Source organism: Oculina patagonica, chromosome 14 (assembly GCF_052425735.1).
Source record: "Oculina patagonica isolate OP01 chromosome 14, crgOcupat, whole genome shotgun sequence".
NCBI lineage: Eukaryota > Metazoa > Cnidaria > Anthozoa > Scleractinia > Oculinidae > Oculina > Oculina patagonica.
Window position 1 is genome coordinate 17,310,597 of NC_135771.1, and position 26,670 is coordinate 17,337,266.

At 39.7% G+C, this 26,670-nt stretch overlaps 5 protein-coding genes across 6 annotated transcripts in view; 2 read left to right on the forward strand and 3 right to left on the reverse strand.

The window, feature by feature from the left end:
- Nucleotides 1–24: 24 nt before the first annotated feature.
- LOC144639125 (cell division cycle protein 16 homolog) lies at nt 25–3,967 on the forward strand. Its single transcript, XM_078498374.1, has one exon. It carries the CDS (start codon nt 25–27, stop codon nt 1,672–1,674), a length of 1,650 nt encoding a protein of 549 aa, XP_078354500.1. The 3' UTR covers nt 1,675–3,967.
- Nucleotides 3,968–4,563: 596 nt separating this feature from the next.
- On the reverse strand, nt 4,564–7,333 carry LOC144638668 (COMM domain-containing protein 2-like). The gene has a single exon (XM_078497888.1). The coding sequence runs from the start codon at nt 7,278–7,280 to the stop codon at nt 6,678–6,680; it is 603 nt and encodes a 200-aa protein (XP_078354014.1). The 5' UTR covers nt 7,281–7,333; the 3' UTR covers nt 4,564–6,677.
- Nucleotides 7,334–7,396: 63 nt separating this feature from the next.
- On the forward strand, nt 7,397–23,726 carry LOC144638648 (bifunctional peptidase and (3S)-lysyl hydroxylase Jmjd7-like). Its single transcript, XM_078497865.1, has 2 exons — nt 7,397–9,340; nt 23,532–23,726. The coding sequence occupies exon 1, from the start codon at nt 7,455–7,457 to the stop codon at nt 8,430–8,432; it is 978 nt and encodes a 325-aa protein (XP_078353991.1). The 5' UTR covers nt 7,397–7,454; the 3' UTR covers nt 8,433–9,340; nt 23,532–23,726.
- LOC144638635 (calreticulin-like) lies at nt 10,492–15,642 on the reverse strand. The gene is made up of 10 exons (XM_078497843.1): nt 15,472–15,642; nt 15,256–15,363; nt 14,942–15,084; nt 14,697–14,760; nt 14,460–14,554; nt 13,515–13,724; nt 12,811–12,924; nt 12,189–12,332; nt 11,557–11,784; nt 10,492–11,010 (listed from the first exon to the last, which is right to left on the reverse strand). The coding sequence occupies exons 1-10, from the start codon at nt 15,557–15,559 to the stop codon at nt 10,873–10,875; spliced, it is 1,332 nt and encodes a 443-aa protein (XP_078353969.1). The 5' UTR covers nt 15,560–15,642; the 3' UTR covers nt 10,492–10,872.
- LOC144638611 (phosphatidylinositol 3-kinase regulatory subunit alpha-like) overlaps nt 18,507–26,670 on the reverse strand; it is a 40,274-nt gene continuing 32,110 nt past the window's right edge. The window contains exons 20-24 of one of the 2 annotated variants that reach the window (XM_078497811.1): nt 25,495–25,515; nt 24,609–24,650; nt 23,224–23,283; nt 21,862–21,957; nt 18,507–20,393 (exon numbers count right to left, since the gene is read on the reverse strand). In XM_078497811.1, the coding sequence (XP_078353937.1) occupies nt 20,195–20,393; nt 21,862–21,957; nt 23,224–23,283; nt 24,609–24,650; nt 25,495–25,515 (418 nt within the window). In that variant the 3' untranslated portion in view covers nt 18,507–20,194. Of the gene's footprint in view, nt 20,394–21,861; nt 21,961–23,223; nt 23,284–24,608; nt 24,651–25,494; nt 25,516–26,670 lie in introns of both variants that reach the window. The other variant, XM_078497809.1, reaches the window with a different exon arrangement.

Here is a 26,670-nt window from a genome sequence, read left to right on the forward strand (position 1 = left end):
AGCGGTATTCCCACAAAATTCAAGATGGCGTCTGGCGGGAAGGTTGATATTTCTCAACTTCGTAATCTTGTTCGCCAATATATAGACATGCATTTGTACAAAACAGCGTTATTTTGGGCAGATAAAGCCGTTTCCTTGTCCAACGGTGACATCCAGGATGTATACTGGTTTGCACAAACTCTATTTCTGACCGGGCAGTTCCATAGAGCTGCACACGCTCTGAGAAGTCGAGGCGTTGTTCAAACTACTCTTGCATGCCGCTACTTAGCTGCGAAATGTCACGCCGAATGCAAACAGTGGCAAGAAGCCAAAGAAATCCTAGAAATGGAACAGAAAGAGTCCGGAGACAAGGATCTACCCACAGAAGTTTGCTTTGTCGGCGGCGCCAAGAAATTAGAAAGTGCAGTTTGTTTGTTGAAAGGAATTGTGTATGAAGCTATGGATAACCGCGCTTTGGCTACAGATTGTTACAAAGATGCTCTCAGAAACGACGTGCATTGTTTTGAAGCGTTTGATCTGCTTGTTTCTCATTACATGTTGACAGAAAAAGAAGAAAGGGAGCTGTTGGTTTCTCTTCCTTTCTCAGAACAGTGTATGCCAGAAGAAGTTGATTTGTTGAAGTTTTTGTATGAGAGCAAGATGAAGAAGTATTGCAAGCCTATTGACCCCAAGCTTCCCCCTGGCTTGGAAAGCCTCAACGACAACCTAGATATAGTTGCTGGTATGGCAGAGCGACACTTCTACAACTGCAGTTATCATCTGTCATATAAGATGACATCAGCTGTCCTCACATCAGATCCATACCACGAGGCTTGTCTACCCATTCATATTACTTGCCTGGTGGAGTTGAAGAAAACAAATGAGCTGTTCTCTTTGGGACACAAATTGGTTGACAACTATCCGCACAAGGCGGTTGCTTGGTATGCTGTTGGCTGTTATTACTACGTCATTGAAAAGTATGAACAAGCACGAAGGTATTTTAGTAAAGCAACAAGTCTCGAAAGAGTTTATGGCCCAGCATGGCTTGCATTTGGCCACGCCTTTGCCGCAGAGGGTGAACATGACCAAGCAATGACCGCCTACTTCACAGCATCCAAGCTGATGCCTCGATGCCACTTGCCGCTTCTTTACATTGGCCTAGAATATGGAAAAACCAACAATGCTAAACTAGCTGAAAGGTTTTTTGTACAGGCTTTAGTTCTCTCTCCAGATGATCCTTTTGTCAAGCAAGAAATGGGTGTGATTGCTTTCCAAAATGGAGATTACATCTTGGCTGAAAAATATTTCAACGAGGCCCTTCAGAAAGCGCAGATCACCAGTGGGGAGGTCCTATCAGAAACGTGGGAGACCCTCCTCAATAATCTTGGCCATGCTTACCGCAAGCTGGGGAGGTACCAAGAAGCACTAAGATACCACAAACAGGCACTTGTTCTTGTTCCAAACAAAGCTTCCACCTTCTCTGCTCTCGGCTTTGTTCACAGCCTCCTTGGAAATAATCACGAAGCCATAGGCTACTTCCATAAGGCCCTAGGCATTCAGCGAGAGGACACATTCAGTGTACACATGCTTGGGGAAACTCTTGAGCAGCTTACACTCGAGTTTAACACAGAGGTCAAAGAGGACAATGACGCAAGCATGGAGATGGATGATAGATCAGACGAGGAAAGTGACTGAATGGTTTTTTACTGAAAATTAAGGAACTTTACCAGTACACTTTGTTAACAAGGACAGCTTATTGTCGTAGATATTGTTTTACTAGTTACTGGTTCCCTCTTTTTCATTATAGAACTTTAAGGTGATTCCTTAGTATTGCATTGCGCATCCTTACTGCGCAGAATTTTACGCGTAATAAGCGCGCGCACATAAACAAAATGGCGGCTTTTTTCTATGCGGCTTGGCTCGCGAGAGAGAAAAATCATCGTTTTCTCGTAAACGAGTTCGGTGACCTATCATTTTTTTCTCTTAGTTCGAAAGAAGCTATCAAATTCTTTCTATAAAATGAATACAGATCAATTTCTATGGCAGAATAATACATTATCACCGAAAACGTGTACTTTCAGCAGTACTCGCAAAGGAAATATAAGGAATTGTATGGTAAATACAAGGTCTTCCTGCTCCTAAACAAATACGGTGACCCCCCTTTTTTATTTCAAAATTTAACTTCCCTTAAGGTAAGCAACCAACTGGCAAAGTTTGGTTGGAAATCTATGATCAGTTCTATTTCCAGGGAATTACCTTAAATGACCAGCTTGCATTATTTTGTTGTTAGGTGGTCAGTGGTCTGGCATGCTCATTCATATGAGTCTTGAATTGCTTCATAATAACAAAATAAATTATTACTGTGTAGGAAAAAACGTTTTAGACAAAATATAACCTAGCTTTGGAAGGGAACAAGGTAGTTAGACCCCCTTAAAATATATAATTTCTTACCAAGAAAAAGAAAGCTTGCCAATTTGTAAAATCTGAAAACTGTTGATGTTAACAAAAGAATGCTTGAGGTGGTGGATTGCAGAAGAAAAACCGCTGCCGAGAAATGAGTGAGCTTAGTGGCACGTACCAATCAGCTCCTCTTGACTGTCATTAAGGCTAACTTAGTGCTTGTAACAGATTGTATTGATCATCAGCCCACAGAAAGCAGTTTATCTTTCTTCATAAAAAAAAATGAGTGCAAGGCACTTATAACTACAGCCAGGTGTGTAATAGGCCCTCAGGCCTGCCTGGGCCTAAAAACATTTTGCCCACTCCTAAATTAATCTGTAGGGAATAAATCTAGCATATCTACATAAAGATATAAGGCTACCCATTACGTCCTAAAAAAACTGTACAGAAGAAAAACAAGAAAAAAATTTAAAAATGCACAAAATGTAAAAAATTCAGGCTGAAGCACTTTTAGGGTGAAATAGACAACAAATTTTAACATTCCTTCTTATAGCTATATAAATCACACAACTACCCTTTTCTGATAAGATCAAGGCTCATCTAGCAACTGAAAAGGGAACTTGCTAGGCTAGCCAGGTAACAGCCAAACACTGTCATTATGAAATGTTAACATTTCTAAAGGTGCTGTCAAAATACAGATAACGTTACCAAGGGAGAAAGCATTTTTGAGGGTTGTTATCTTAAAAATCGTCTCTGGAGGATCCGATAAGCCACCCACCTCCTTGAAAAGTGATGCTCACAGGCCTAAAACTCTTCAAAAAGCCAGCAGAGCACTTGGGAGTTAAATTTGAGAGAAATCATGAGGTCTAAGTGTGTGTTAATTTCTGTAGTTCAGTCCCAACTCTCCCTAGGTCAGAATGATAAAGGTTATCATTAGCGTCAGGTTTGTAATAACTGATGGACAAAGACAAAATTATTAATGAAATTATTTTTGCTGAGAATTTTTTACTTTTAGCTGCTGCTACTAAAGACACTCATCGTCTACAGCACATTTATTGATCAAAATAATTATAGTTTTTTTTTCCAATAAATTATTAGACTTGTTGTACTGTGTACTATGATGCTTGATTTGTTTAGATGAAAACTAGTAGAGTTACTGTAGCCTGTACCGGGCTTTAGGTCAGTGGAGCAATGCGGGGAAGAGGGAGAGCTGGGAGAGAGAAAAAAGGCAGAGGGAGAAAAATAACCTGCGATCAGGCGTTATTTTTCTCGTGGCAGAGGGGTCAACGGTGCAAAAAAAAAAAAAAAAAAGAAAGCCTGATCGCAGGTTAGCCGAGAAAAAAGGCCCTCTTTTTTATCTCACTCACTGTCTTTCTATCATGCGCCATCGCTCCTTTCGCTCCACTGACCGGGAGCCTGGAACAGGCTAAAGTCACTAACCAGTGATAACCAATGAGTAAAGGTTTTGGTCTGACTATGGGCCTAAGTGGCATATCAGAGTACATACTCTCCAGGATGGGATGCTAGTCCATCGCAGTATTTTTGTTGTTGCCTGGGCAATTCACAGGTAACTGCATGAAGACAGGCACCATGAAAGCGTGTCTTGTCTAAGTACCTCAACACATAGACTGCAGAGCAGAGGGGGTTGTAGCCCCCCAAACAAAAAATTTGGGGGGCTCAGCCCCTCCAGATTTCAGTGTCGAATGAATGCATAAAATTGGTTTGTCAAGACAAAATTTATCGTGTTAACAGGATTGTACATGGCGGGATAATATGGTGTGGGACTTTCAGCAGCGGTCCGCAATCCCTTAAGATTGTATTTGACATTACCTGTGGCATCGGTAACTTTAGAGCGTACATTTTCTGCCCTCCGATGTCTGAAGAACAACTCAAAAAGCATGTCCATAGAGCAGCATTGTCTGAACTGCCTAGTTATGCATTGTTACAAATCGATAACAGACACACTGGACACTGTTAAACATATTTCAGGAAATTTTAGTAGGGGGATGTGCCCCCTCAGGCGGAGTCTGTGCTTGGCTTTGAGTACATTGCCCCCCCCCCCCCCCCACGTTCCAAAATGCTCCGCCGCCTCTGCAACACATTGATCCCAGCTAGAATTCAAACCCCGACTCACTGCTTGATTCAGAGTCTCAAGGACTGGATTTAAGCTAATGATCATGATGCATTACCAGTAATAACTGAATTTTCATTCCAACTACAAAAGAGAAGCTCAGAGTATTTCCTGAAAACTTCCTTCAACCATATTGCATCACAGTTTCCAGTATTTTTTGCCCCAATGGTAAGTAGCCCAAAATATTACAGTGCGACCCGCCTTACCATGGCCACCCAACAAACTTTTTTACAAGTGTGCTCTCGTATTATTATTATTCAGTGTTGGACGAACACGCCTAGTTGCAAAGTTGAATACGATCAAATAGGTACTTGTTACATCGTGTTTATCAACAAAATGCAGTGAAAACGTAAAATATTACAATATGACACTTGTAAAAAAAGTTTGTTGGGTGGCCACGGTAAGGCGCGTCGCACTGTAAATGATGCTAATTTATGAAATTATGCTACTGCATGTTCCTTTATTACATTTTGTTACAAAAAAAAAAAAATAAATGGCAGAGGTAAGGTAATAATAAACCAAAACAGAATAAAAATGGTCACAGTTGGGAGAGGGGTGGGGTTATGTTATAATTCTGAATTTTCCCTCAACATTTTAATAAAAACCTAATATAATCCTTCATGACATGTTTTCTTTCAACAGAGTTTTAGTTGCTAACTATTGTAAGTTGTCCATACATATCTATTCACAGTTCTTGTTACTATTTTTAATAGTACCTTGAGAAAGTTTCCGTAAGGGGCCACTGTTATACAGGGGTACTCAAATTAGTGGTCCACACAAGCTCTAAATTTGGAATCAACAGGGAACACCTCCCATAAGGGGGCATTACTATGGTAGTAATGTAATATACAGTCCTAAGGTTCCATTTAGCCTACCTAAACAGACACCCTTCTTATAGCTTTGCACATTCAATCCACAAGGGGCATTTGAGATTTGCTAGAAAGACTTCTGTTATTACTGATGTCACAGTACAAAGATTTGTGTGCCAACATCCCAACCTCTACTCTTCCACCTCTTACAGAGCGCCATTCTTATCCCCAGCTCCACCTTTCCCTCTTGGCCAGCAGGGTCTTTACATCTGGAAAAGGTGGCAATGGGGACACATGATTTGATTGGCTAAATTTTAATGAATCAAATCAAATGTTTTAAATCCTTTGCTACAAGGGAATCTAAAAAGATTTAATTGGCTTGACTTTAATTCCCTTTGTTAAAGTTTGGCCAATCAAATCATGTGTCTCCAGAGACACCTCTTCCGCTTGCAAAGGCCTCACAGGCTAAGAAGGGTAGGTAGCACTGGGGACAAAAATGGTACAGTTCCTGTCCCCTCCTCTCGCAGACTCCCACTCCCTATCCCTCCAACCAATAACCAATCAGATACAATTGAATACATGGAACTGTGTTGAACAATATTGTTCTAATATTTTTTGGGGTTAAATCTCTTATATCTAATATTATGTAAAATAATGATTCAAGTGTAGTGAAGAATTAGTGCGTTTATGCGCCGATCAAATCAAAACTTCAACATCCACCCCCTTGCACACCCCGGGAATTTGACTCATCATTGTGCCCAGGGGGGTGGGAATTTGATAACTTTGTTGGTTGTTGTGGTGGGAATTCAAACAACCAAAACTTTAAAAGTTTAAGGGGGGGGGGGGGGGCAGGGGGTACTCCCGCTTGTAAATGACAGGGATGATTGAAGGATTTTTTTGGGTTTGAAATTTTCGAATCCGGGATTTTTTTGGGTTGGAAAATTTGGCAAGTAATTTTTTGGGTGACTTGATTTAAATAGGGGATTTTTTTTGGGTATTAAAAACGAACTTAAGTGACTTGGCGCGACCTTAGCGTATTTATAATATGATGAATAAACAAACACGAGAGTTCAATTTTTTATGGTTTTCTTTGTGTTATATTATTGCCCCTCCTGGCAATTTAGGGGTAGTTTGACAAGGAAATTTTTGGGGGGTTATTTTTGGTCCAGGGATTTTTTTGGGTAATGTCAGAAGACTTAGGGATTTTTTTGGGTCCTGAGTTTTGCCTCCATTCGATCATCCCCGTCATTTACAATCCGGAGTACCCCCCTGGGGGGGGGGCATTGAAGTTTCGACTAATTGATTGGTACATTACTTAGACAGGGTCCTATTTGGAATGTTCACTTGATATCAATGCTTCACTTGATATTCCTAACAATTCTTCGACAATGTGCAGTCTTCATTTCTTGCATGGCATTCTCCAGCTCAGAGGTGAGATGAACCAAATTTACAGGATCAGTTTGTAGAATATCTGCACATTTCTTCTCTCCTTCCTTTGTATGCAGCCTCATAATAATCACAGGATTCGTTTGATGCTGTAGAGATCTGCTGGCTAACTCCACATCGAATCTCCACTCTAAATCATGGTAATGCGGTGTTCCAAAGCTCATCTCTCCCAATATGTTCCTAATTTCCTTTCGATTTTCCAAATACATCTTCAACAATGCCCCGATCACATCTTCGGAGAAGCCTAAAGTCATGACAGAATCCTGAAAATCAATTTCACCAATCATCAAGCGAGAGCTTTCTGTTAAAACGTGCTGCAAGCCGCTTATTCCATTCTTGACCGTGTCGACTTCAACGCCAAGTTTTTGAGCGGCCGCTTGGAAGATTTTCGGATTTGAAGAGCCTTTTAGAATGGAATCCAGGGAGATCCTAGCAAACTCGAGGACTACATCGAACTCCAAAGATGTGAGGAACTTCAAGTGCTCCTTTTGTTGCTCAGAAAGAATAAGAAGCATTTTAAATGTAGCAAAATATAGAAGGCAGCTTCGAGCTCGGGGTGGAAGTTGGAGAGGGAACTCAGGGAGGATGAAGTAGAGAATTCCTGGGAACGAAAAAGAAAGCTTAGCAGCCGAGCTTAAAAAAACATGGCGGACGAAGGTTGAGATTTTGTTTAGCACTTTTCTATCGCTATGGCCTCCGTAAATACCTTATCAGATGCGCTAGAAAACTTATCACTTGAAGCAAGAGAACTTTATCTTAGTTCAGAAGTGCCAAAGCTTGAAAAACCGCCAAGTCCTTTGGAATTTTTAAGAAACTGGGTGAACCCAAATGTTCCTGTTATCATCAAGAACGCGTTCAATCATTGGCCAGCCCTTGAAAAATGGAATGGCGATTATTTGAGAGAGAAAATCGGACACAGAACAGTAACTGTTGCTGTGACACCAAATGGATACGCGGACGGAGTAGTTGGAAGCAAATTTGTCATGCCAGAGGAAAGAGAGATGACGTTTTCCAAATTTTTAGACATTCTCGATGGGAGAGTCGCAGAAAAAGGGATTTTTTATGTGCAAAAACAAAATTCTAACTTAACAGACGAGTTTCAAGAATTGTGCGATGAAGCAGCTTCTGATATACCGTGGGCAACTGAAGCATTTGGTAAAAAGCCGGATGCAGTGAATTTTTGGATGGGTGATAAAAGAGCTATCACCTCCATGCACAAAGATCATTATGAAAACTTGTATTGTGTGATCTCAGGAAAGAAAGTATTCACACTTCTACCACCAAGTGATCTGCCATTGATTCCTTACGAACTTTACACTCCAGCAAGGTTTAAAGCTACAGAATATGGAGATTTTGAAATTGTTGATGAAATTCCTGAACACTTTACAGAACTTTCACCATTGCCCAAAGTTCCTTGGATTGCTATTGATCCACTGAATCCAGATCTTAAAAAATATCCAAAATATGCAAAAGCTAACCCTGTTACTTGCACAGTGAAGGCAGGGGAAATGCTTTATTTGCCATCCCTGTGGTTTCATCACGTTCAGCAATCTCATGGGTGCATTGCCATAAATTTCTGGTACGATATGGAATATGATATTAAGTACAACTATTTTAAATTTGTCGAGGCTGTGACTGACATTGTCAATAAGGATTCTGAGAATTAGTGATTACTCTAAATAAAAATGCACTGGCTGGCTTATTAGTGACCATTAGATCAAAATATAAGAAAAGTAACCTTTTAAAACTAGTGCGCATGCTCAAGATCATTGCATTAACAGACAGTGATTAACAGTCATTGAACATTCCCCAGAATGGGCCATTGCAGCGAACAGTCACAGGGCACAAAATGACACCTCGCTGGAGGGCAAGCTATGTCCTGGGGTACCCAAAACAAAGCGACTTCAACCAGTCATGCTCGCCTTTCCTTTGTTTTGAAGGTCCCAGAGCGTAGCTAGCCCTCCAGCATGGCAGATATTGTACCATGTGATCGAAGTTGCAAAGAGCCCATTGCTGGTTCATCTGATCAATGCAAAGCAGGAGAAAGGGCTCTGGAAATAAGATTGGTTCAAAAGATCATTGAGCAGGTATAAGAAAGCAGAATGTATTCATTTGATGATCTTGGTCATTGCAAAGTCACGGATTTTTCTGCTTTTCGGTAAAAAGTACCAAAATTGGTGAAGCTCCAGGTACTCCTGCTTGTGCGTGAAATGCAGCTAGAACTTCAAGATGAAGATATAATTAAAAGTAATTGCCATCATTAATAGTTTTTAGCTGTATTTTCCAAGCAAAACTTGAAAAAATTAGCCTGATTATTTCAGGTTTTGACCTTTTTCAATCTAAAGATCCTGATGACATCACACTAGACTGGCATAGTAACAAAACTGGACCATGATTAGTAGGTTTCCATACATCTTTCAACTCTTGAATTTTTGTCATTAAAGATGTGAATATTGTTCATCGTGGTGTAAGATAGGTAATGAACGTTTATTCGTTTGTCTCACGATAGAATCGCTTTGAGATGTTGATCGCGACGTTTCGACTGCAATACTGCTAGTCTTCATCAGGCGATGAGGTCGATTGTTTACGCGTCGCTACCAATATTTTTGAAGTGAAGCTCATCACAGTGTCGCTTTAACTTGTTCAGGCATCATCAGGAGACCAAAGCATATGTGACCTGTTTAATGTTCAAGGGACATTTCCAAGACATGGTTTTTTAAGGCTTGGCCTGTTTAAACCAGGTTTGATTCAAGAAACTTATACAAGAAAACGAACCAAAATACAGTCAACTCTCGCCTTGCGGACACCCCGCTATTACGGACGCTCGATATGACGGACAAAATTCAGATCCCCGGCGAAAGTTATAGAGGTTTTACTGGAAATGACTCCCACTATTACGGACTCTCGCTATTACGGAATTACGGACACTTTCGTGGTACCAAAAGAACAATTTTATTGTTTTGACTCTCGATAAAGCGGATACCATGAACTTCTCACATAACATTATTGCAGAAGTCTTTTGCAATAATTATTTTTGCATCAATTGCTTCAGTAGCTGTACACCAGACTTTGCTTTTTCACTTCAGCTTGCGCCCTTTTTTTTCAGACGACTCCTTTTGAGAGATCAAACCCTCGACCATTGTCATTCTCCATATCTAACGACTACTGAGTCTTTTCACGACTGTTGATAAGCTCGTCATAGTCCATACTATTTAACCTACGTTAACGCCATTTTTTTCCTCACACCCCGCTATTACGGACTCTCGCTATTACGGACACTAAACGAAGTCCCAAGCGTGTCCGCTATAACGAGAGTTGACTGTATGCACTGCAAAATTGCAAATAACAGGCAGGTATAAAGGGCGTGGCCAAAAGCGGGAACTTGGGACAAGTCCTCTTCTCTCTCACAGGCCTGTGTGTTTAAAACTTTTGTGTAACTGTGCAGCTTTTGTGAGTGGTTTATAAACACACCACTTTGAACAAGACAGAACCATGTGACAAAAGTGCCCTCACAAATATGTTTTCAAAGATGTGTATAATATTGTTCATCGTGGTGTAAGATAGGAATGAACATTTATTCATTTGTCTCACGAAAGAATTACTTTGAGGTGTTGATTGCGACGTTTCCACTGCAATACTGCTAGTCTTCATCAGGTGATGAGGTCGCTATTTATGGCATGTTGGTTCGCTGCTATTTTGATGAGAAATCATGCAAGCACACCTCAGTGTATGTAATAAGTTGTTTATTTTTTTATTAAACATGAAATTAAATTAGTACTAGTGACTAAACCAAGACGATACAAACACTCGTGAACAACAACAAGGAGAGGCCTTCTCTCACTAGAGAAAATAAAATAATAATTATTGGTGTTCAGAGAGCAGATAGAGTACAATATAGTTACCGTTATAAGGATCCGATGCTTCCACAAGTTTTACTTTAAAACAGGCTAAAAAATGCATCTTCTGGGAAAAAGCCTCGATTTTCAGCAGACTTCGAGACACAAGCAATTTTGATACACCACCTAAACCAGGGCACACTATAACTTGCAGTGTACATTATAGAGTTCTTTTTCTTTTATTAAAAATGCCTAGCTGCATCTGATTAAATTAAAGCTCATCCTTGGCTTTTGTTTCTTCTTCCTCCTCTTCAGTTGCACTTTCTTCAGTCTCTGGTTCTTCACCGCCTTCTTCTGTTTTCTCTTCTGTTTCTTTAGCTTCCTCCTCTGTTTCTTTGCCTTCCTCCTCCTATAATGATAACAATAATACATCAATTACTACTGGTACCACTTCACTTTTTACCTGATAAAATAATAAATGGCCATTCTGAATACAGTTGAATTCTGTTACTCAAGCCTTGATACATGTAACTTGAATCTTCCTTCTAACTGGAACCTCTTTCCATTCTTAATTAGGTCATTTTCTTACTAATCTAGGGGGGGGGGGGTGAGATATAATATATTTTTTGGAACCACACAATCTAAAACATTGTTACGGTGTTCACTGTTTTATGAAGGTAAAAAAATTTGACTGCAATTTTAAGAATCTTCAAAGGGAGGTTGTTTCCGATTCGTCAAATAAGCACACATTAACCTTTAAGATCCAAGAGTGACCAAAATCAAATTTCTTTCCACAATAGCAATACTTTATCAAGAGAAGAGGTTATGAGAGTTAAAAATGATCAACAAAGGGAAATTGCTTTGAACTTTTAACAAATTCTCCCAACAATACTACAAGAAAATGTATGGAGATCAGTCAGGAGAATTTGTATGTGGATATCAGGGCTTAACCAACCTCTTCTTCCTCCTCTTCCTCATCCTCCTCCTCAGCTTTCTTTTTGTCTTCTTCTTCTTTAGCCTTCTTCTCTTCTTCTTCTCTTTCTTTACGTTCTTTCTCATCTTGCTCATCTTTCATTTTCTTTTCACCTTCCTTGGTCTTCTCAAAAGTTTCCTTAGCGAATGTTTCAGCATACTCAACAGAATCTGTTACAAGTATATTGTCGAAAATAGTTCCTGATTTTACCTGAAACAAGAAGGAAACAGAACTTTGTTATGACGATGAGAGTAAGGTGGCTACTTATGAAGTCAACATTAATTACAAAGGATTATCTGCAATGGGTGAATACATGAAGTTGAGGTGCTACTTCATGCAAGGTCGAGTGTTATACTTTTCAAACAAAGCTGGTATAGAAGAATCAAGAGTAGGCCAGGATTTGCAGTGTAATGTTTATCATTCATTTGCTATGCCTGAGGATGGTTTTAATATTAAATCAAAACCCTGCCATCCTTGTTTTTTTAAAAATAAAACTTAAGGTAAAAGCTGCTAAAATTGATGCTAAACGTTTTCGATCTGTTCGATCATCATCAGACCTTGTTTTTTTGTTCCTTACAAGTAAATCATTTTGATGGACATACAGTGTAGCTTACCTGCCAAAGATCAAAACCAATGGAGCCAATGTCATCATACTTGTAAAGCTTGACATCTGGTGCATACTCGGGATTGTCAATTTCAGGGTGAACCCACTCTCCTTTGTAGTTGGGGTTGTCGATTTGCTTGGGTTTCCATTCTCCCTAAGAGAAAAAGTAAAGCAAAGACCACTATTAGAAATGAAAACCGTCGCCACACATGAGGGGTCTAGTCCCGGGGACCAAGTACCTTTGTGTGAACTCTCCATTTTCATCAAAAAAATCTAGTTGCAGCAACCAAATTTTGGTTGGTCCCTGTGACAAGTCCCACGACTTCAAACCAGTTTGAATTTGTAGGACTAGTTGCATGGACTTGTCCCATAAAATTTTGCTTAACTCCTTGTGTGTACTGTTTGTGCGACTAGTCCCTACAACCAAATTAAAAAAAAATCAACCAATCAGAAACCAAAGCGGTCAGTCCCTGCAACTAGTCCCCTTGCGGCAGCATGTGTGGGCCTTAATTAAGGGTGCTAAGGTAATTAACGTATGTGGAACATCGACATTTGACTGTAGATATGCTAGAATGACACCCACGCAGCAAGAGGCAATTAAAAATTCTTGCTTACAGGGTTTCTCCACCAACCTTGTAGTCAGGGTTGTCAATCATGGGTGGCTCCCATTCGCCGTCAATCTCGTCATCCCAATCATCAGGCTTCTTGGCATCGGGATCGGCGATATGCTGAGGCTTGTCCCAGTCCTGCAGAACATTTCCAAAATTAAGAATAAAGGATAATTATTAAAATGATAATACATGAAGGTCCCTTATATAATGCAGTCAAATGTTTGAACCTTTCCATAATCTTCATGTACAAACATATTTGGTTAATCGATCTGCCAAGCATATTGCCCTAATCTAGCCAACAAGATGTCTCTTAATTGTGCACATTTCGTACTCCTTGTTGCACTCTCAAGGACTTGAAGCTCCGTTTTCATAATTCAAGAAATGTCAAGAAGGGTATCAATCATGTCAATGGTAGAAGACAGTATTCAGATGTTATAGGCCACGACAAGACAAAATAATTTTTTGTTGTTAGACAAAAAAAAACATAACTTTCTTTGTTGACATGGGACGTCTTTGGCAGCAGATTTTGACAGGGAAAAGACCCAGGTCAACAAACACGTTTCAAATGTTGCCAGGGACTTTCACTACTTAACAGAAATATGCTTACAATAAAACTCTCATTCATCACCATCAAAGGATTTAGCATTCTGAAAGTGTAGATGCAGTGAAAGGGAAAGTTCCATGATGAAAAAAATCTTTCAAAACCATTTAATTAACATTAATACCTCAGGTTTAGAGTCTTCTGGATCATCGATTTTCTTTTTGTCGTCCCAGTCTTCGGGTTTCTTGGCTTCAGGATCCTTGATCTTCTTTGGTGGCAAGAAATCCCAGTCTGCTTCAAGCTCACCACTCTCAACCTTCTCGCCGTCAATGCGCACTTCATAGGTATTATCAGACTTCACAATGAGGGTGTAGAGATGTGTGAATTCGTCATCCTGGAAAAAAAAATTTTGCAGTTTTTGTCAGAAAACTACTGTAACATGATCAGTAGTATTTCTACTTCCTCCTTGATGGAATGCTAACTAGTACATCACAGGTTACCCTCGAGCACTTTGTCAGGTTGTCCTAGCAAGTTGCTGGTACTCAATTGTGCAGAGAGGTAAGTGCTGTAAGAGTTGTGTCTTAACCCAAGAACACAATACAATGACTTGGAAAGTTTGATGCCGATCTTTTTATTGAGGAGTGATCACACATTTTTCGCTTAGACTTACCAAGACACCTCTTGTCAGTTTGCCAGTACATAATACTTCTGGTGCAGGGAGGGCAGGAATCGGTAGAAAACAAGTGAAATTTTGCAATATTTTGTTTTATAAATGGGATGGCATCTTCCACATAGTGGCTTTTCATGATCCCGCTGATTCCCAATCAAATTGGTATTTAGTAGTGTTGGTTTTTGTGGAGGGAGGTAAACCGCAACAGATATGGGACAAAGAGGAGATAATGGCTACGGAAAGGGGTGGAGACAGGAGTAAAAAATACGGGAAGAGGAATTAAAAGACACAAGAGACAGGAGGTTCAGTCCCCTGTCCTCTTCCACTACTTAAGAATGTTCACTCATTCATAGCTCAGACAAACCTAGACACCTTATGTCTCATCATTTTTAATTTTTGTGCTCAAGTTAATTTAATTTTTCTGGTTTTCATTTTTTTTCCCTTTATGTCACACCTCACCTTACATCTGATGTCTTTCTTAGTAAGTAAGTTCTTTCCTTTATAGTTGAAGATGACGTGAACTTTCTTGGTACCAGGTCCACAGATATCAGGGCCTAAACAAGAGAACAAAGAAATCAAATCAGAAAAATACACGTTAGTAAATTAGCATAAACGTGAGAATTTATAAAGGTAGGCAACTGAATTTTAAAGTCCCTCAAGAATATAAAATTTACAGATTTTTTTTTCAAAACTTACCAAACATGATGTGGTATGGTGTATCTCCATGAATGTTTTTCTGATCAACTTTACTATCATAAACCTAGAAAAGTTTGGAACAAAAATAAAATGAGAAAACAACTTTAATTTCAGCGAAAGATGAACGTTGCCTAGTTTCATTGCATGTGTCTGCCGACTATTCAATTGAAAGACAAAATAAAACATGTTCTTTACAAAACAATGAACGCCAGATTAGCAAGAAAATACACTTAAAAAGCCCTTACTTTGACATATCCACCGCCACAATCAATGCTCTGTTCGTGTTTTACTTGAAACTGGATAACAAGCGTTTTGTCTTCGTTCGAGAACGATTCTTCAAACTTCGCTGAAATACCGTAGAATTTCGCATCCTGGCTTGTCTGAATACCTGTTAAAATACATTTTGTTTATTAAATTGTTTTCCCGGCGAGAGATTACTGTTTGAAGTAGTTTTTAACAATTTTAATCGCTCAGCTTTGCAGCTGAACAACACCAAAATCAATATTTCGGTCACGATTTTTTACTACATTGTAAATGACTACAAGCAGAAGACTTTTACCTTTATCGAGATCAGCATCGTTGTAAAATTTTCCAGCCGTCCAGACGAATTTTCCAGCATCGCTCCCCTTGAAAGTAGATTCAATCCATCTATCTTGCCAACTTTGGTCTGGAAATAACAAAATTTCAGAAAATAAGCTTGCTTCAAGAGTAGATCGAACAATCGAAATTGACAAAATTTCGACAACTTGCTACAGTGGTTTGAGCCTAAACTTACCTTCAAATTTTTCAACAAAGTAGATTTTCGGGTCCTCTGCTAATATGCAAGAGACTAAAGCTAGGAAAACTAAACGACCAAGCGCCATAATTTATAAAACACAAACCTAAAACCAGTTACACCTCCAGATAGACTTCAAATGAAACTCGTAAGCTGTGACAAGCGACCATGTGAATGAATACGATTTCACCGGCCTTCTGCGTGGTGAACTGTGATTGGTGCAAGCATGCCACGTGACGCTGGCGAACCAATGAAAACGCACCACACGTCTGGATGTCCGTGACCAGTTGACGCTTCCGGAAACTTGAAAGACGCATCCTGGACTTTAGGACTGTGGATTGTGGAATTAAAATTTTATCCGAGCATAACCGAATCGACGAATAGAAACTCAAATTCTGACGAATTCAGTAAGAAACGTGCAAATGTTTGAATTTACAGTAAACAATAAGGTACTTATGGTATAATGTTTTTATTGCCACGATTATTTGCTCTTAAGAGTACACCACCCAAAATGTTTTCACCTTTGGACACAGGGGGGCTCTCACTTTCGTTGTGTCTCAGTGTTAGCGTGATGACGACAATTTTGAATATTAATTTTTATACGCGAACGGTTTCTAGGTTCCAGTCCTCGCAATACACCGTGACCGTGCCGTGATGAAACATTAGAGGAGAGAGAGAGAGTCGTTATCCGGCAAACGACAAACGCGAGCTTGCCTTTCATTTTGTTAGCTTTTTATCGAATTCTGAAAAAATAGGGAGAAAATCCCACAATCACGCAAACCAAGAGAATTTTCTCTTGCGCAAACACAAACCTACTTATTTCAACTTCTGCCGTTTGCCGTTTGGCGTCCGTACGCGGAAATAAGTAGGTTTGTGTTTGTCGTGAATGTGGGATTTTTTCCCTATTTTTATGAGGGATTAATTTTAGAATTCGATAAAAAGGTAACAAAATGAAAGGCAAGCTCGCGTTTGCCGTTTGCCGTATAACGTCTAATGCCGGGCGGCTCAGAGCGGCCGGGCATGAGCGAAAATTTCGTCCCGGGATTTCGTTTCGTATAAAAACTTCGCTTAAATCTAATTCGTAAAGCATCCTTTCGAGAACTAGTCCAGTCCCTGAACTCTCTATTCCGCGCGCCCTATATAGGGGCTGAACCCAGGCGCGCGAAGAGAGAGTTCAGGGACTGGACTATTCGAGAACAAGCTGCCCTTTCCCCCACACCAATCACTCTACCAAAAAATAAAAGCCTACGGGCTTTTATTTACAGGGATAGCCAACGTTACAGAGGTGTCGTACAAAATATGTGTTCGCTCAGGGCTAATCCTTGCTACCTGGGAGATAAGTTTTTCTTATGTCGCTCGGCTGGGAGACTGTCCTGGTTGGAATATAATTACACCCTCCCTCCTCTCCCCCTCCGAGAAAAATTGACAGGAAAACAAAAAAAAAAAAAAAAAAAATTTTTCTCGATCAAGATACTCTATTTTCAGAATATCAGGGGCACCCAACAGACCGTTTCGGTAAATATCTGTTCGGAAGACCTATAATCGCCTACGATTTTCGTATTTAAGTGTGAAATTTCCACAGCTCAAAGTTTCGGGACACGGCCGGAAAGAAAGAAAAATGTCGTTTAAGAAACGAAAAAGGGCCAGCTACGATTTTCGAGAAGGCAATAGCGGCTCGTAGATTCGAGTCACTACATGCATTTCGTTCCCTAAAATTTTCTGAAGTTTGAAAGTTCAGCTAGCGTATCCGAAAAGATACACTTTTCTTAGCGTTTAAAAATAAGCTTTAAAATGCACAATAGTGACACTTATAAAATAAAAACGGTGTTCCAACACCTTTAGTAAAATTTTCTCGTTGGGTGTCCCTGAGAATATTACACGTCAAGAGAAAACAAAGGGAGAATGAGTTAAACCCCGGTACACGAAGGGTCTTTCACTGGTCTGAGGCTGGGTTGAAATGGCGGTCCGCATGGAAATGTGTTTTACCTTTTACAGGTGAAATAAAAAATCAAAGGTCTCTTCGTATCGCGATACCGGCTATTTTGCATGGGGTACGAGTAGGGGAAATGATAATATTGAAAGCGATTTGCGATGCATTAACCCATTGACTCCCAGTCCCGAAGGCTTTTATTAGCGCGCACCCACCCCCCAAATTTCCGGCTCTTTTACGGCATGCAACGTGCGAGTGGAAAAAATAAACTATATGCGCATTAAATTCAGACAAATAATTCGTTTCTGAAGTAAACTTTTTTTTTCAACTAGACACGCTAAAAAAAAAAAAACAATTTATGATTTAAAACTCTTATCATCCTTGATAAATTGATCACAAGCCAAACTTGAAGACAGTAAAAAAAATATCTTCACCTCCATGCGTCATTTTAACAACTTGCAAAAACACGAACTCTTTGTACAAAATATAAAACTGTCAAAACTAGCTGAAAACACTAGTGAAAGGAAGGTTTTCATTTTGTCAAGAGCAGTGGTATTATTTTGGTGCAGAAAAGCGGTAATTGGGGACAATAACACTATTTGTGAATCATGGTGTCACAAAACCGCTTGCAAAACTACTGAATTTCTTCCGCAAAATAATCACTCGCATTGCTTTTTATGCTTTGATTGCCTTCCATCACTATAAGGCCATCCCAACAAAATGTTTCGTTTCCCATCGCCCCGTCTCTTGTGATTATTTAAGAAGCCAGGAGATGCAGAACCGAAAGATTTTGTTTCAGTCGATCTCACTGCGGAGAATGTTGGAACTGATAATCGTTAATGTACTTGGCACGAAACAGCCTTTGAAAAAACTTAATTAAAGACAAGGACATCACATCATACCAATTGTTGAAATAAAACAAGATCATGTGCTTGTAAATTAAAGTATTTGCCTCTTTGACTAGTGAATCTGGATTTTTTTTTTACATTTCGAAAACTGAAATGGGTCGATCGGGCGATGGGAAACGAAACATTTTATTGGGATGGCCTAACTACTACAATGTAATATTTCAGGCAAGGAGATCAAATTCAACAATACAAAACGATGATATGAAAACTAATAATTTATTTTTACTCCCACAATGTAACCTGATTTCTACTTGAACTAACAAGTATCAAAACACAGGGACGAGGAGATCTTTCATTAGAAAAAAAAACCTACCGTCAAAATTCCTGGCCTAACATAATTACAAAATGAGATTAATTACTATTTGCTAATGCTACGGAATACAGTCGAACCTGTTTAATTACACCAAAGAGGCTGAGCTAAATGTCTGTATTATAGACAGTGGTATTATTGAACTCTGACCCAGGAAAACTGTCCGTTATATATCGATGTCTATGTTATGGTGGTGTCCGTACAGAGAGGTTCGACTGTACCAAAGAATTATTTTCTAAGCTAATCTTGTCGCAACAAAGACAATTGGCTAGCAAACAATGGTAAACGTTTTCTTTCAACCTTTTAGTCTTACACTTGGAAGTAACAGCATCAATACAACCATGAAGTCTCACTTCTCGAGAAAGGATGGTAGGCGAAGGGTCTGGGAAAGAGAGGAACATGGGCTCCTTTTCTCGGACAGCGGTTGGTTTGACTGGTTTAGATATGACTGTCCGCAAGGTTTTTGGAAATAAGTCACAAAGTTATATTATTTTGATGATGTAATTAAATACATGCTTTTGCTAGAAGTAACCGCTATTTGGGCCATTTTAACCGACGTGCGGTCATTAATAAACGTATCTGTGAGAAATAACTATTCCGACAACAGCTTATTCTAAACAAAAGCAAGAAAATGCTCAATTCTAACGCATCTTTCAAGTGACTAAACTTTCGAGATAATAGTTTAAAAAAATTAAAGAAGTAATTTCCATATCACACGCTAAGAAACTTGCAAATCGCCTTTTTTGATGTTCTTTTTACTTTAATCTTGAATTTATTTTTCCTGACAAAAAATATTCTCTCAATGAAAAGAAATCTATAATCTTAATTGGTATAAATGTGTTCTAAACCATTGCGCAAAGAAAAATAATTTACAATTACTAATTTATTCTATGTTTACAGTTTAACGCCAATTGTTTTTTGAGATCCGGAATTATTTTTTGAGAATCACAATCTTAAAGTCTAAGCCTACTAAAAAACTGATTAACGGTCTGCCATATTGCAAATAAAAGTATTACAATCATAATTTAATTCTGTACACATTAAGTATCAATAAGGAAAGATCTGTCCAGAAAGCTTCCATTCTATTTTAAGGGAGTATTTTTAGTGTGGCTTATATGAGAAACAAAAAAATCCGATGAATGATCATCATGAAATACAAAGGCTTTGTTTCTCTGAGAGAAATTCCACAATTCTCAAAACAAAAGGCACAGCGTATCAAAATAACACGAATTCGTCTAAGAAATCAATATCCCTAAAAAACATACAGAAAACCATGAAGCATTCATTATGGAGGCATTTTTAGGGGACATTGGGGTTTATTTGCAGGAACAGGGGATCGATTGAAACCGTAGGGAATTGGGAACAAAAAAGAAACTACTAAATTTATGTTTGAGGAATTTGACTTGGACAAAATAAGAAGAAAGCCACAAGAAAATTACCCTAGGGAACACGGAATTTTCCCCTACGAAACAAGGAAATTGCCCCACGGGGAACAACAAAGTTCCCTTACCCCCTGGAAGAGCTTCCGTCACTTTGACAAAAATGACACTAAATAGATAGTTTCATCTAAAAGATCTAAGACTTTCTCGTCGTAGAAGGTCCAACGGGAAACATAAGGGTTGTATCCAGTTTCGGATTATGAACCTGAAGCGTGTTGTAGTGATAGTATTGCACCAACTCAGATAGCGTTCGATACGTGGTGTAATTCTTTGCAAAACCGTAACAGCCGTCTGGTCCTCGAAGTACTTCAATGTGCATCACACAACCTTTGTGCCTTAAAAAATAAAAATAAAATAAAACATAAGTTTAATTGATTCCAATGCTGGGATTTGGCAGAGCTTAATGGGACTATGTCACGGATTATAACAGATTTTTAAACAGCCCATATTTCAGTTATTTGTGTCGTAGGAAACCTAAAAATAATGGTCCATTTTTATTAACAATAGCTATTTTAGAGCACTAAAACTGTTTAAAAGCGCGATTAGCTGCGGGTGGCTCGGATTGAAATGGATTGCAATTTGAAAACGTTAGCCAACGTTTTCAAATTGTTTCCGTGCGCCTTAAAAAAATCGATATTTATAGCCGAAGTTTGATTTTTATTCAAAAATAAAGGATATAGCTTCCGTTAAATGTTCAAAGATCACGTTCTTCATGGGTAAAGTTGCCTACCACTTATTTCAAAACAGTTTAGACCAAAAAATTTGCGAAATTCCCGGTTTAGGTCTTCGGAATTGGAACTGGAGCTCATCTCCGGTTGTTGTAGCATGATGCGACTAGGAGTATGAACGAGATAATTTATCACAGGTTAACAGGGAGGGAAATAATTACAGAATTTTTTTTTTCTGGTTGCAAGCCCCCCCCCCCCCCCCCTCCCCATCTTCGCCAGCTTGTCTCCCGGCCTGTCACGCAACCCCCCACCTTAGCTACGGTACGGAGGAACCATTACGTGACGAGCCAAATGAGAATCGGCGCAGAGGCTATGTCCCCACTTCTAAATTGAGAGCGTGATGACGCCGGCTTAATTTCAAGAAGGGTCTCTCCAGCAAACTTGATTAGCTCCTGTCAGGACAAAAACAACTTCTTTAAAAAAACACCAGCGTCCGTTTCTGCTGAAACACCCAATAATCAGCTTGTACGCCGCACGCATCAAGCCGCACGCAGCAAGCCGCACGCCGCACGCAGCACGCAAAATCAACTTAGGGCCTGTTTACATGATTCCGGAATGACTTTCATTCCGGAACGAGTTCATTCCATCCCCATACATTTCTCTGTATCTGTTTACATGATACCGAGACGAAAGTCAAGTCATTCCGGAATGAGTTCATTCCGGTTTTCATTCCGGAATGAAAGTTTCGTTCTGGAATGACATTTCATTCTGGTATCATGTAAACACAGAACGAATTTCGTTCCGAGATGAAGCCGCAACTCGCGAAACCGCATACGGACTCCACAGTTTGAATCCAGAGCGAAAAACGTAGTAGCATTTACTGTTTAGCCCAAAGAAGCAGCTCTATGGTCAAATTACTCGTTAAAATTGCAGATATGGCCATTAATGGGCACAAAAACATGTTTGCGCGAAACACGCGCCATCTTGTTTTGACCTCGCGCGAAAACCACGCACGTGAAAATGCCTTTGGTTGAACCGATCGACTCTGTCATGTAAATGCAGAACGAACTTCATTCCGGAACGAGTTTCGTTCCGGAATGAAAGTCATTCCGGAATCATGTAAACAGGGCCTTACTTGAGGGCGACAGCCCACTCCCCTTTCCTCCGTGCACTTCCTCTAATCATAAAAGTACCATCTTTTTTATCTTTTAAGTGAACTTCAGCCTCTTCTCTGCTAAATAGGCAAACAGAAACACACACTTAAATCATAGATCCTATGTTCCGTACAGCATTACCTAGACAACACTCAAGGACTATACAGAGACAACAAAAAATTAAATTTCTTGTCTTTTTTTTATTTTTAAAATATGCAATGTCACGCAAAAAGTGTGGCTCGGATCGAGTCTGACATTAAGCCAAACTATTTGCGTGACATTTTATTATGTTAATTTTAAGCAAAATTTTTCCCGTTTTCCTGCGCTTTGTACCGGCTTCCTGCATTGCTTTGAGTTTTGATTGGTTAGCTGGATTGTCTGTGTCCATAATAACGGGCCAGAGCGATGACTTTGCTTTGATTTTACGTCACTTAATCGAAAAGTGACATGAAATTGAGACCACAATCTTCCTGTTACATGAAGTAGTTGTTCAATACCCATGTTTCTCTAGCTATGCTCTTTACACGTGGCTTCGATCTTCATGCGTTACTTATGTTACACTTGCGATTTATGCCTTTTTCCTTTAGTCACCAGCTCAAAAACTCAATTCTCCTAAGCGATAAACAATCTTTCTTTTACTGTCATTTATGAGAATTTGGTCCTCAATCAAGACAATACAGTAAATGATCTAATAACGCACACTCTCAAATAAACGCCTCGTATCTAATAATTGTATTAGATGCTCCCCTCTAAAAAACATCCCGTGTCTAATAGACGCCCCCCAAGAATCGCCTCAAAAACCAGGAAAACGCTCCACAGAGAAAAATCACGCGGTGTATTTTCTTGCATGACTCGGATATCGCAGATTAGATTAGTCTCCTACCCACAAACTCTGTTTTCTATCCTAAGGTGGATTTCCACTGACGCTAAATTTTTTACGTGCGTTTACGTGCGTAATAAAATTTAGAGACAATGTATGAACGACTTGCGTAAACGCGTATCCAAGTCGTTCATACATTGTCTCTAAATTTTTTCACGCACGTAAAAAATTACGCGCCAGTGGAAATCCACCTTTACTCCGCGCGCAAACTACGCGTCTTATTTGTTTTGTTGACGTTGTTACAGTTTAGGTGAAATAAACGCCTCTCTCATATAAACGCCTCATATCTATTTATTGTAACGCCCCCACAGGACCCCTAAAATTTAGTAGACGTCCCGGGCATTTATTAGATCATTTACGGTAACCCAAACCGATGACGTTTCTATATTCTTGCAATCTGTTTGTTTGGCAATGTACTGACATTGTAAGGAGATTTTAGAAGTTGATAATTTTAATACATTACTTGGTAAGTGTTCCATACAACCACTGTGACTCAGAGAGGTCTGGTTCAGGTAGTTCAGGTCTACAACAGAAGGCAAGAACAAAATATTACTCGTTATTGAACTGCAAAACTGGTCAACGTTAAAAAGAACTATTATAGGAAATTAACGATGCATGCTGTTAACGCGAATTTCAAAAATTCGCGTTCATTTTATGCACCTTAATTTACATCACTGATATTTAACTCACACTATTTTTAAGCATTGTCTTTTCCCTTTATATCCTTTATTAGAGCAGTTTTCAATTGAGTGTCGTAAAACCAAAACCAAGGTAATTACTCCGGCCAATCACAAAGGACACAGACAATCCAGTAAACCAATCAAAACTCGAAGCAAATACATGTAGCTGGCACGAAGCGCGGGAAAACGTGCGCGAGCGAGTCACGATTGGTTTTGGTTTTAGTTCTGATTGGCTGAGAAAGTGGCGCGAGAATTTTAAGCCAATCACTGAGCGTTGAAATGCAAAACCAAAGCAAACGCAATTTACTTTCGACACTCAAGTGAATACCGCTCTACCAGCAAAGCTAAAATCAATATATATTAACCGATTTTTTTTGTAACGTTTGTCACCCCCAAGGATAAATGGAGAAACAGTTCTGCCTCACTTCTACTTTCTTGTGCTAAATGTCCATCGCGTTTTTGTCTTCCCATTTTCCGGTATTCTGTTGTTGGACGTTGTCTGTCTCGTGAAAAGCGCATTACGCATAAAGCATCAAATTCGCGTGAATTAGTGTAAACGTGCACCACACGGAAATTCACGTTAATTTAATGCATGTAAACATAACTTTTTGAAAATTCGCGTTAATTTATTACGCGTAGATTTTGTTCTCGTTGTTAAAATGTTCTCTGTATTCCTATAATACCAGTTGGTTTCCTGCGTAAATTTTGCAATAAGGACTGCCAAACCCCGCCATCTAACAAGCCACTTCTTTCGGCTCCAATAAAAATCCTCAGTCCATTTCCTGCCCAAAACCCTGATAGTTATTGACACCAACAACCACCTTTTAGAGTCCCAACCTTTTTTCTTTCTAAGTTTACCCCGTTAAAGAAACTGTGTAACGGGTTTTATTCGAATTTAGAAAAATAGCCACACACAACAATAAAGGAACATTTCAATAATACAGCAAATACAACAGAAGATACAGTAAGTTGATTCGGTACCTTAAAATCAACACAAAAAACTTCCCAGACATTATCTTTTAAAGAAATTTATTGGCATTAGAGTGAAGGCCTTCCTACTTAAGTTATGAGGCTGTATACTATTAGCCCTTCCTACTTAAATGCTAAAAAAAATGCTAAAAACATTAAAAAATTAAATTATCATCAAAAAATGTAAATTAAATCTTACACATCATAGATGTCTTCTTGATTGCCGTTTGATAAACCGTCGCTGTTTATAAAAGTTAAATTCAGTTTAATATTCAGTCAGAGTGGAAAAAGTGACACACAAAGGTTGCTTTTTATTGCTGCCTGTAGGAAGGAAGGAAGGGAGGAAGGGAAAGAAGGATATAGGGTAAGGAAGGAGCAGAGAGTGGACAAGGAAGGGAGAGAGGGAGGGAGGGAAGGAGGGGGAGGGAAGGAGGGAGAGAGGGAAGGAGGGAGGGAGGGAAGAAAGGAGGGGGGAGGGAGGGAGAGAGGGTAGGAAGGAGAGAGGGAGGAAAGGAAGGAGGGAAGGAAGGAAGGGGGAGGGAGGGAGGAAGGGAGGGAAGGAGGGAGAGAGGGAAGGAGGGAGGGAGGGAGGAAAGGAGGGGGGAGGGAGGGAGAGAGGGTAGGAAGGAGAGAGGGAGGAAAGGAAGGAGGGAAGGAAGGAAGGGGGAGGGAGGGAGGAAGAAGGGAGCGACGGAGGGAGGGAGGGAAGGAAGAAGGGAGCGACGGAGGGAAGGAAGGGGAAGAGAGGGAGGATGGGAAAGAAGGAGGGAAGGGAGGGAGAGAAGGAGGGAGGGAAGGAGGAAGAGAAGGAAGGAGGGAGGTAGGGAGAGATGAGTTAGGAAAGAAAGTAGGATCAGAGGGACGGACGAATATTTGCAATTCGCGTTAATAACATGCATCGTTAATTTCTTTTTATAGGGACTGTGTCACTGTTCAGTTAAGGAGGGAGGGTGCGAGGAGGAAAGAGAGAAAGAAAGAAAGAAAGAAGGACGGGAGGGAAGGAAGGAAGAGAATAACACATTAACTAACTTGAAAAGATTGCATAAACGATCTGATAATGAACAAGAACATGCCAAGTTACTTACGTCCGCGTTTGTTGCGTTCCTCTGTAAGGTAAAGAAAGAAACAGCACAATTCAGTTCAGGCACGATTCAGTAGAGTTTCCAAACCAAGTAAGTAATTGATGAATAAATGAAATACACATAAGCACGTAGAAAGCATTGAGAAATTTACATTAATTAGCAATTCAACTGTCTACCGTCAAAATACAATTTTTAAACGCGTAAGCCATGTCATTCCCTCCCCATAGCCCTAGGATATAGGATTTTTGAATTAATTCGAATTCTTTTGATTGGCTTTTAGAAACAAAGAAATCTTGAACGGAATTCAAAAACGCTAGACTCTCTCACAACGCATATAGAAACATCACGACTGCACAAATGAAGACCGGAAGTCCAAGAGTCGAGGACTGGAAATCCAGTCTCCAGATCCCGTCATTTCTCGTGCCAAGACCAGAGCATTGAAAAGGTTTCTGGGGACGAGAATGAAGCTATATATGAAGCTATATATTTATTGTGGTCCCCAAATAACCCCATAAGCACTTGCGTGGCCACTTAAGCTCCAGGCGCCCACTCCTTTTCAAAGTGAGCTTCCATGATTGAAACGCCGGAAAAGAAAGTTCTGGGAGTTTGTTTGTTGTTACAGTAGAACCCCCGATATAACGATCCTCGATATAACGATATTCCCGATATAACGATGAACATTCTTTGTCCCGGCAAAAGTTACAGTAAAATGTATGGGACAGAACCCCGATATAACGATATTCCCGATATAACGATGAGAATTTAGCGAACCGAACGTAAAATTCTCCCGATATAACGATATCATATATCATGATGATATACGAAAATGATACTGTGTTCCAAGCCTTTATATCAAAATTATTATCTTTATCCTCCTTTACTATGCAGTTAAAAGTACTTGTTAGGTTTACCCCCGATATAACGATATTTTCGGTTATTTTACGGCCATATCGTTATATTGGGAGTTTCGATATAACGATTCTTCCATATAACGATATTATTTAACTGCTCCCTTGGCATATCGTTATTTAATATAGAGCGGTTTTCACTTGAGTGTCGAGAGTTAATTGCGTTTGCTTTGGTTTTGCATTGCTACGCTTGGTGATTGGCTTAAAAATTTCGCGCCACCTTCTCAGCCAATGAGAACTAAAACCAAAACCAATCGTGACTCGCTCGCGC

What these genes read in the sequence shown, in the direction of transcription:
- LOC144639125 (XM_078498374.1), top strand. Translation starts at nt 25, where the DNA reads ATGGCGTCTGGCGGGAAGGTTGATATTTCTCAACTTCGTAATCTTGTT.
- LOC144638648 (XM_078497865.1), top strand. Translation starts at nt 7,455, where the DNA reads ATGGCCTCCGTAAATACCTTATCAGATGCGCTAGAAAACTTATCACTT.
- LOC144638635 (XM_078497843.1), bottom strand. Translation starts at nt 15,559, where the DNA reads ATGGCGCTTGGTCGTTTAGTTTTCCTAGCTTTAGTCTCTTGCATATTA. An exon ending in ACCATACCACATCATGTTTG is followed by an intron (nt 14,555 to 14,696) that starts GTAAGTTTTGAA and finishes TCTCTTGTTTAG; the next exon opens with GCCCTGATATCTGTGGACCT. An exon ending in AGAAAGACATCAGATGTAAG is followed by an intron (nt 13,725 to 14,459) that starts GTGAGGTGTGAC and finishes TTTTTTTTCCAG; the next exon opens with GATGACGAATTCACACATCT.
- LOC144638668 (XM_078497888.1), bottom strand. Translation starts at nt 7,280, where the DNA reads ATGCTTCTTATTCTTTCTGAGCAACAAAAGGAGCACTTGAAGTTCCTC.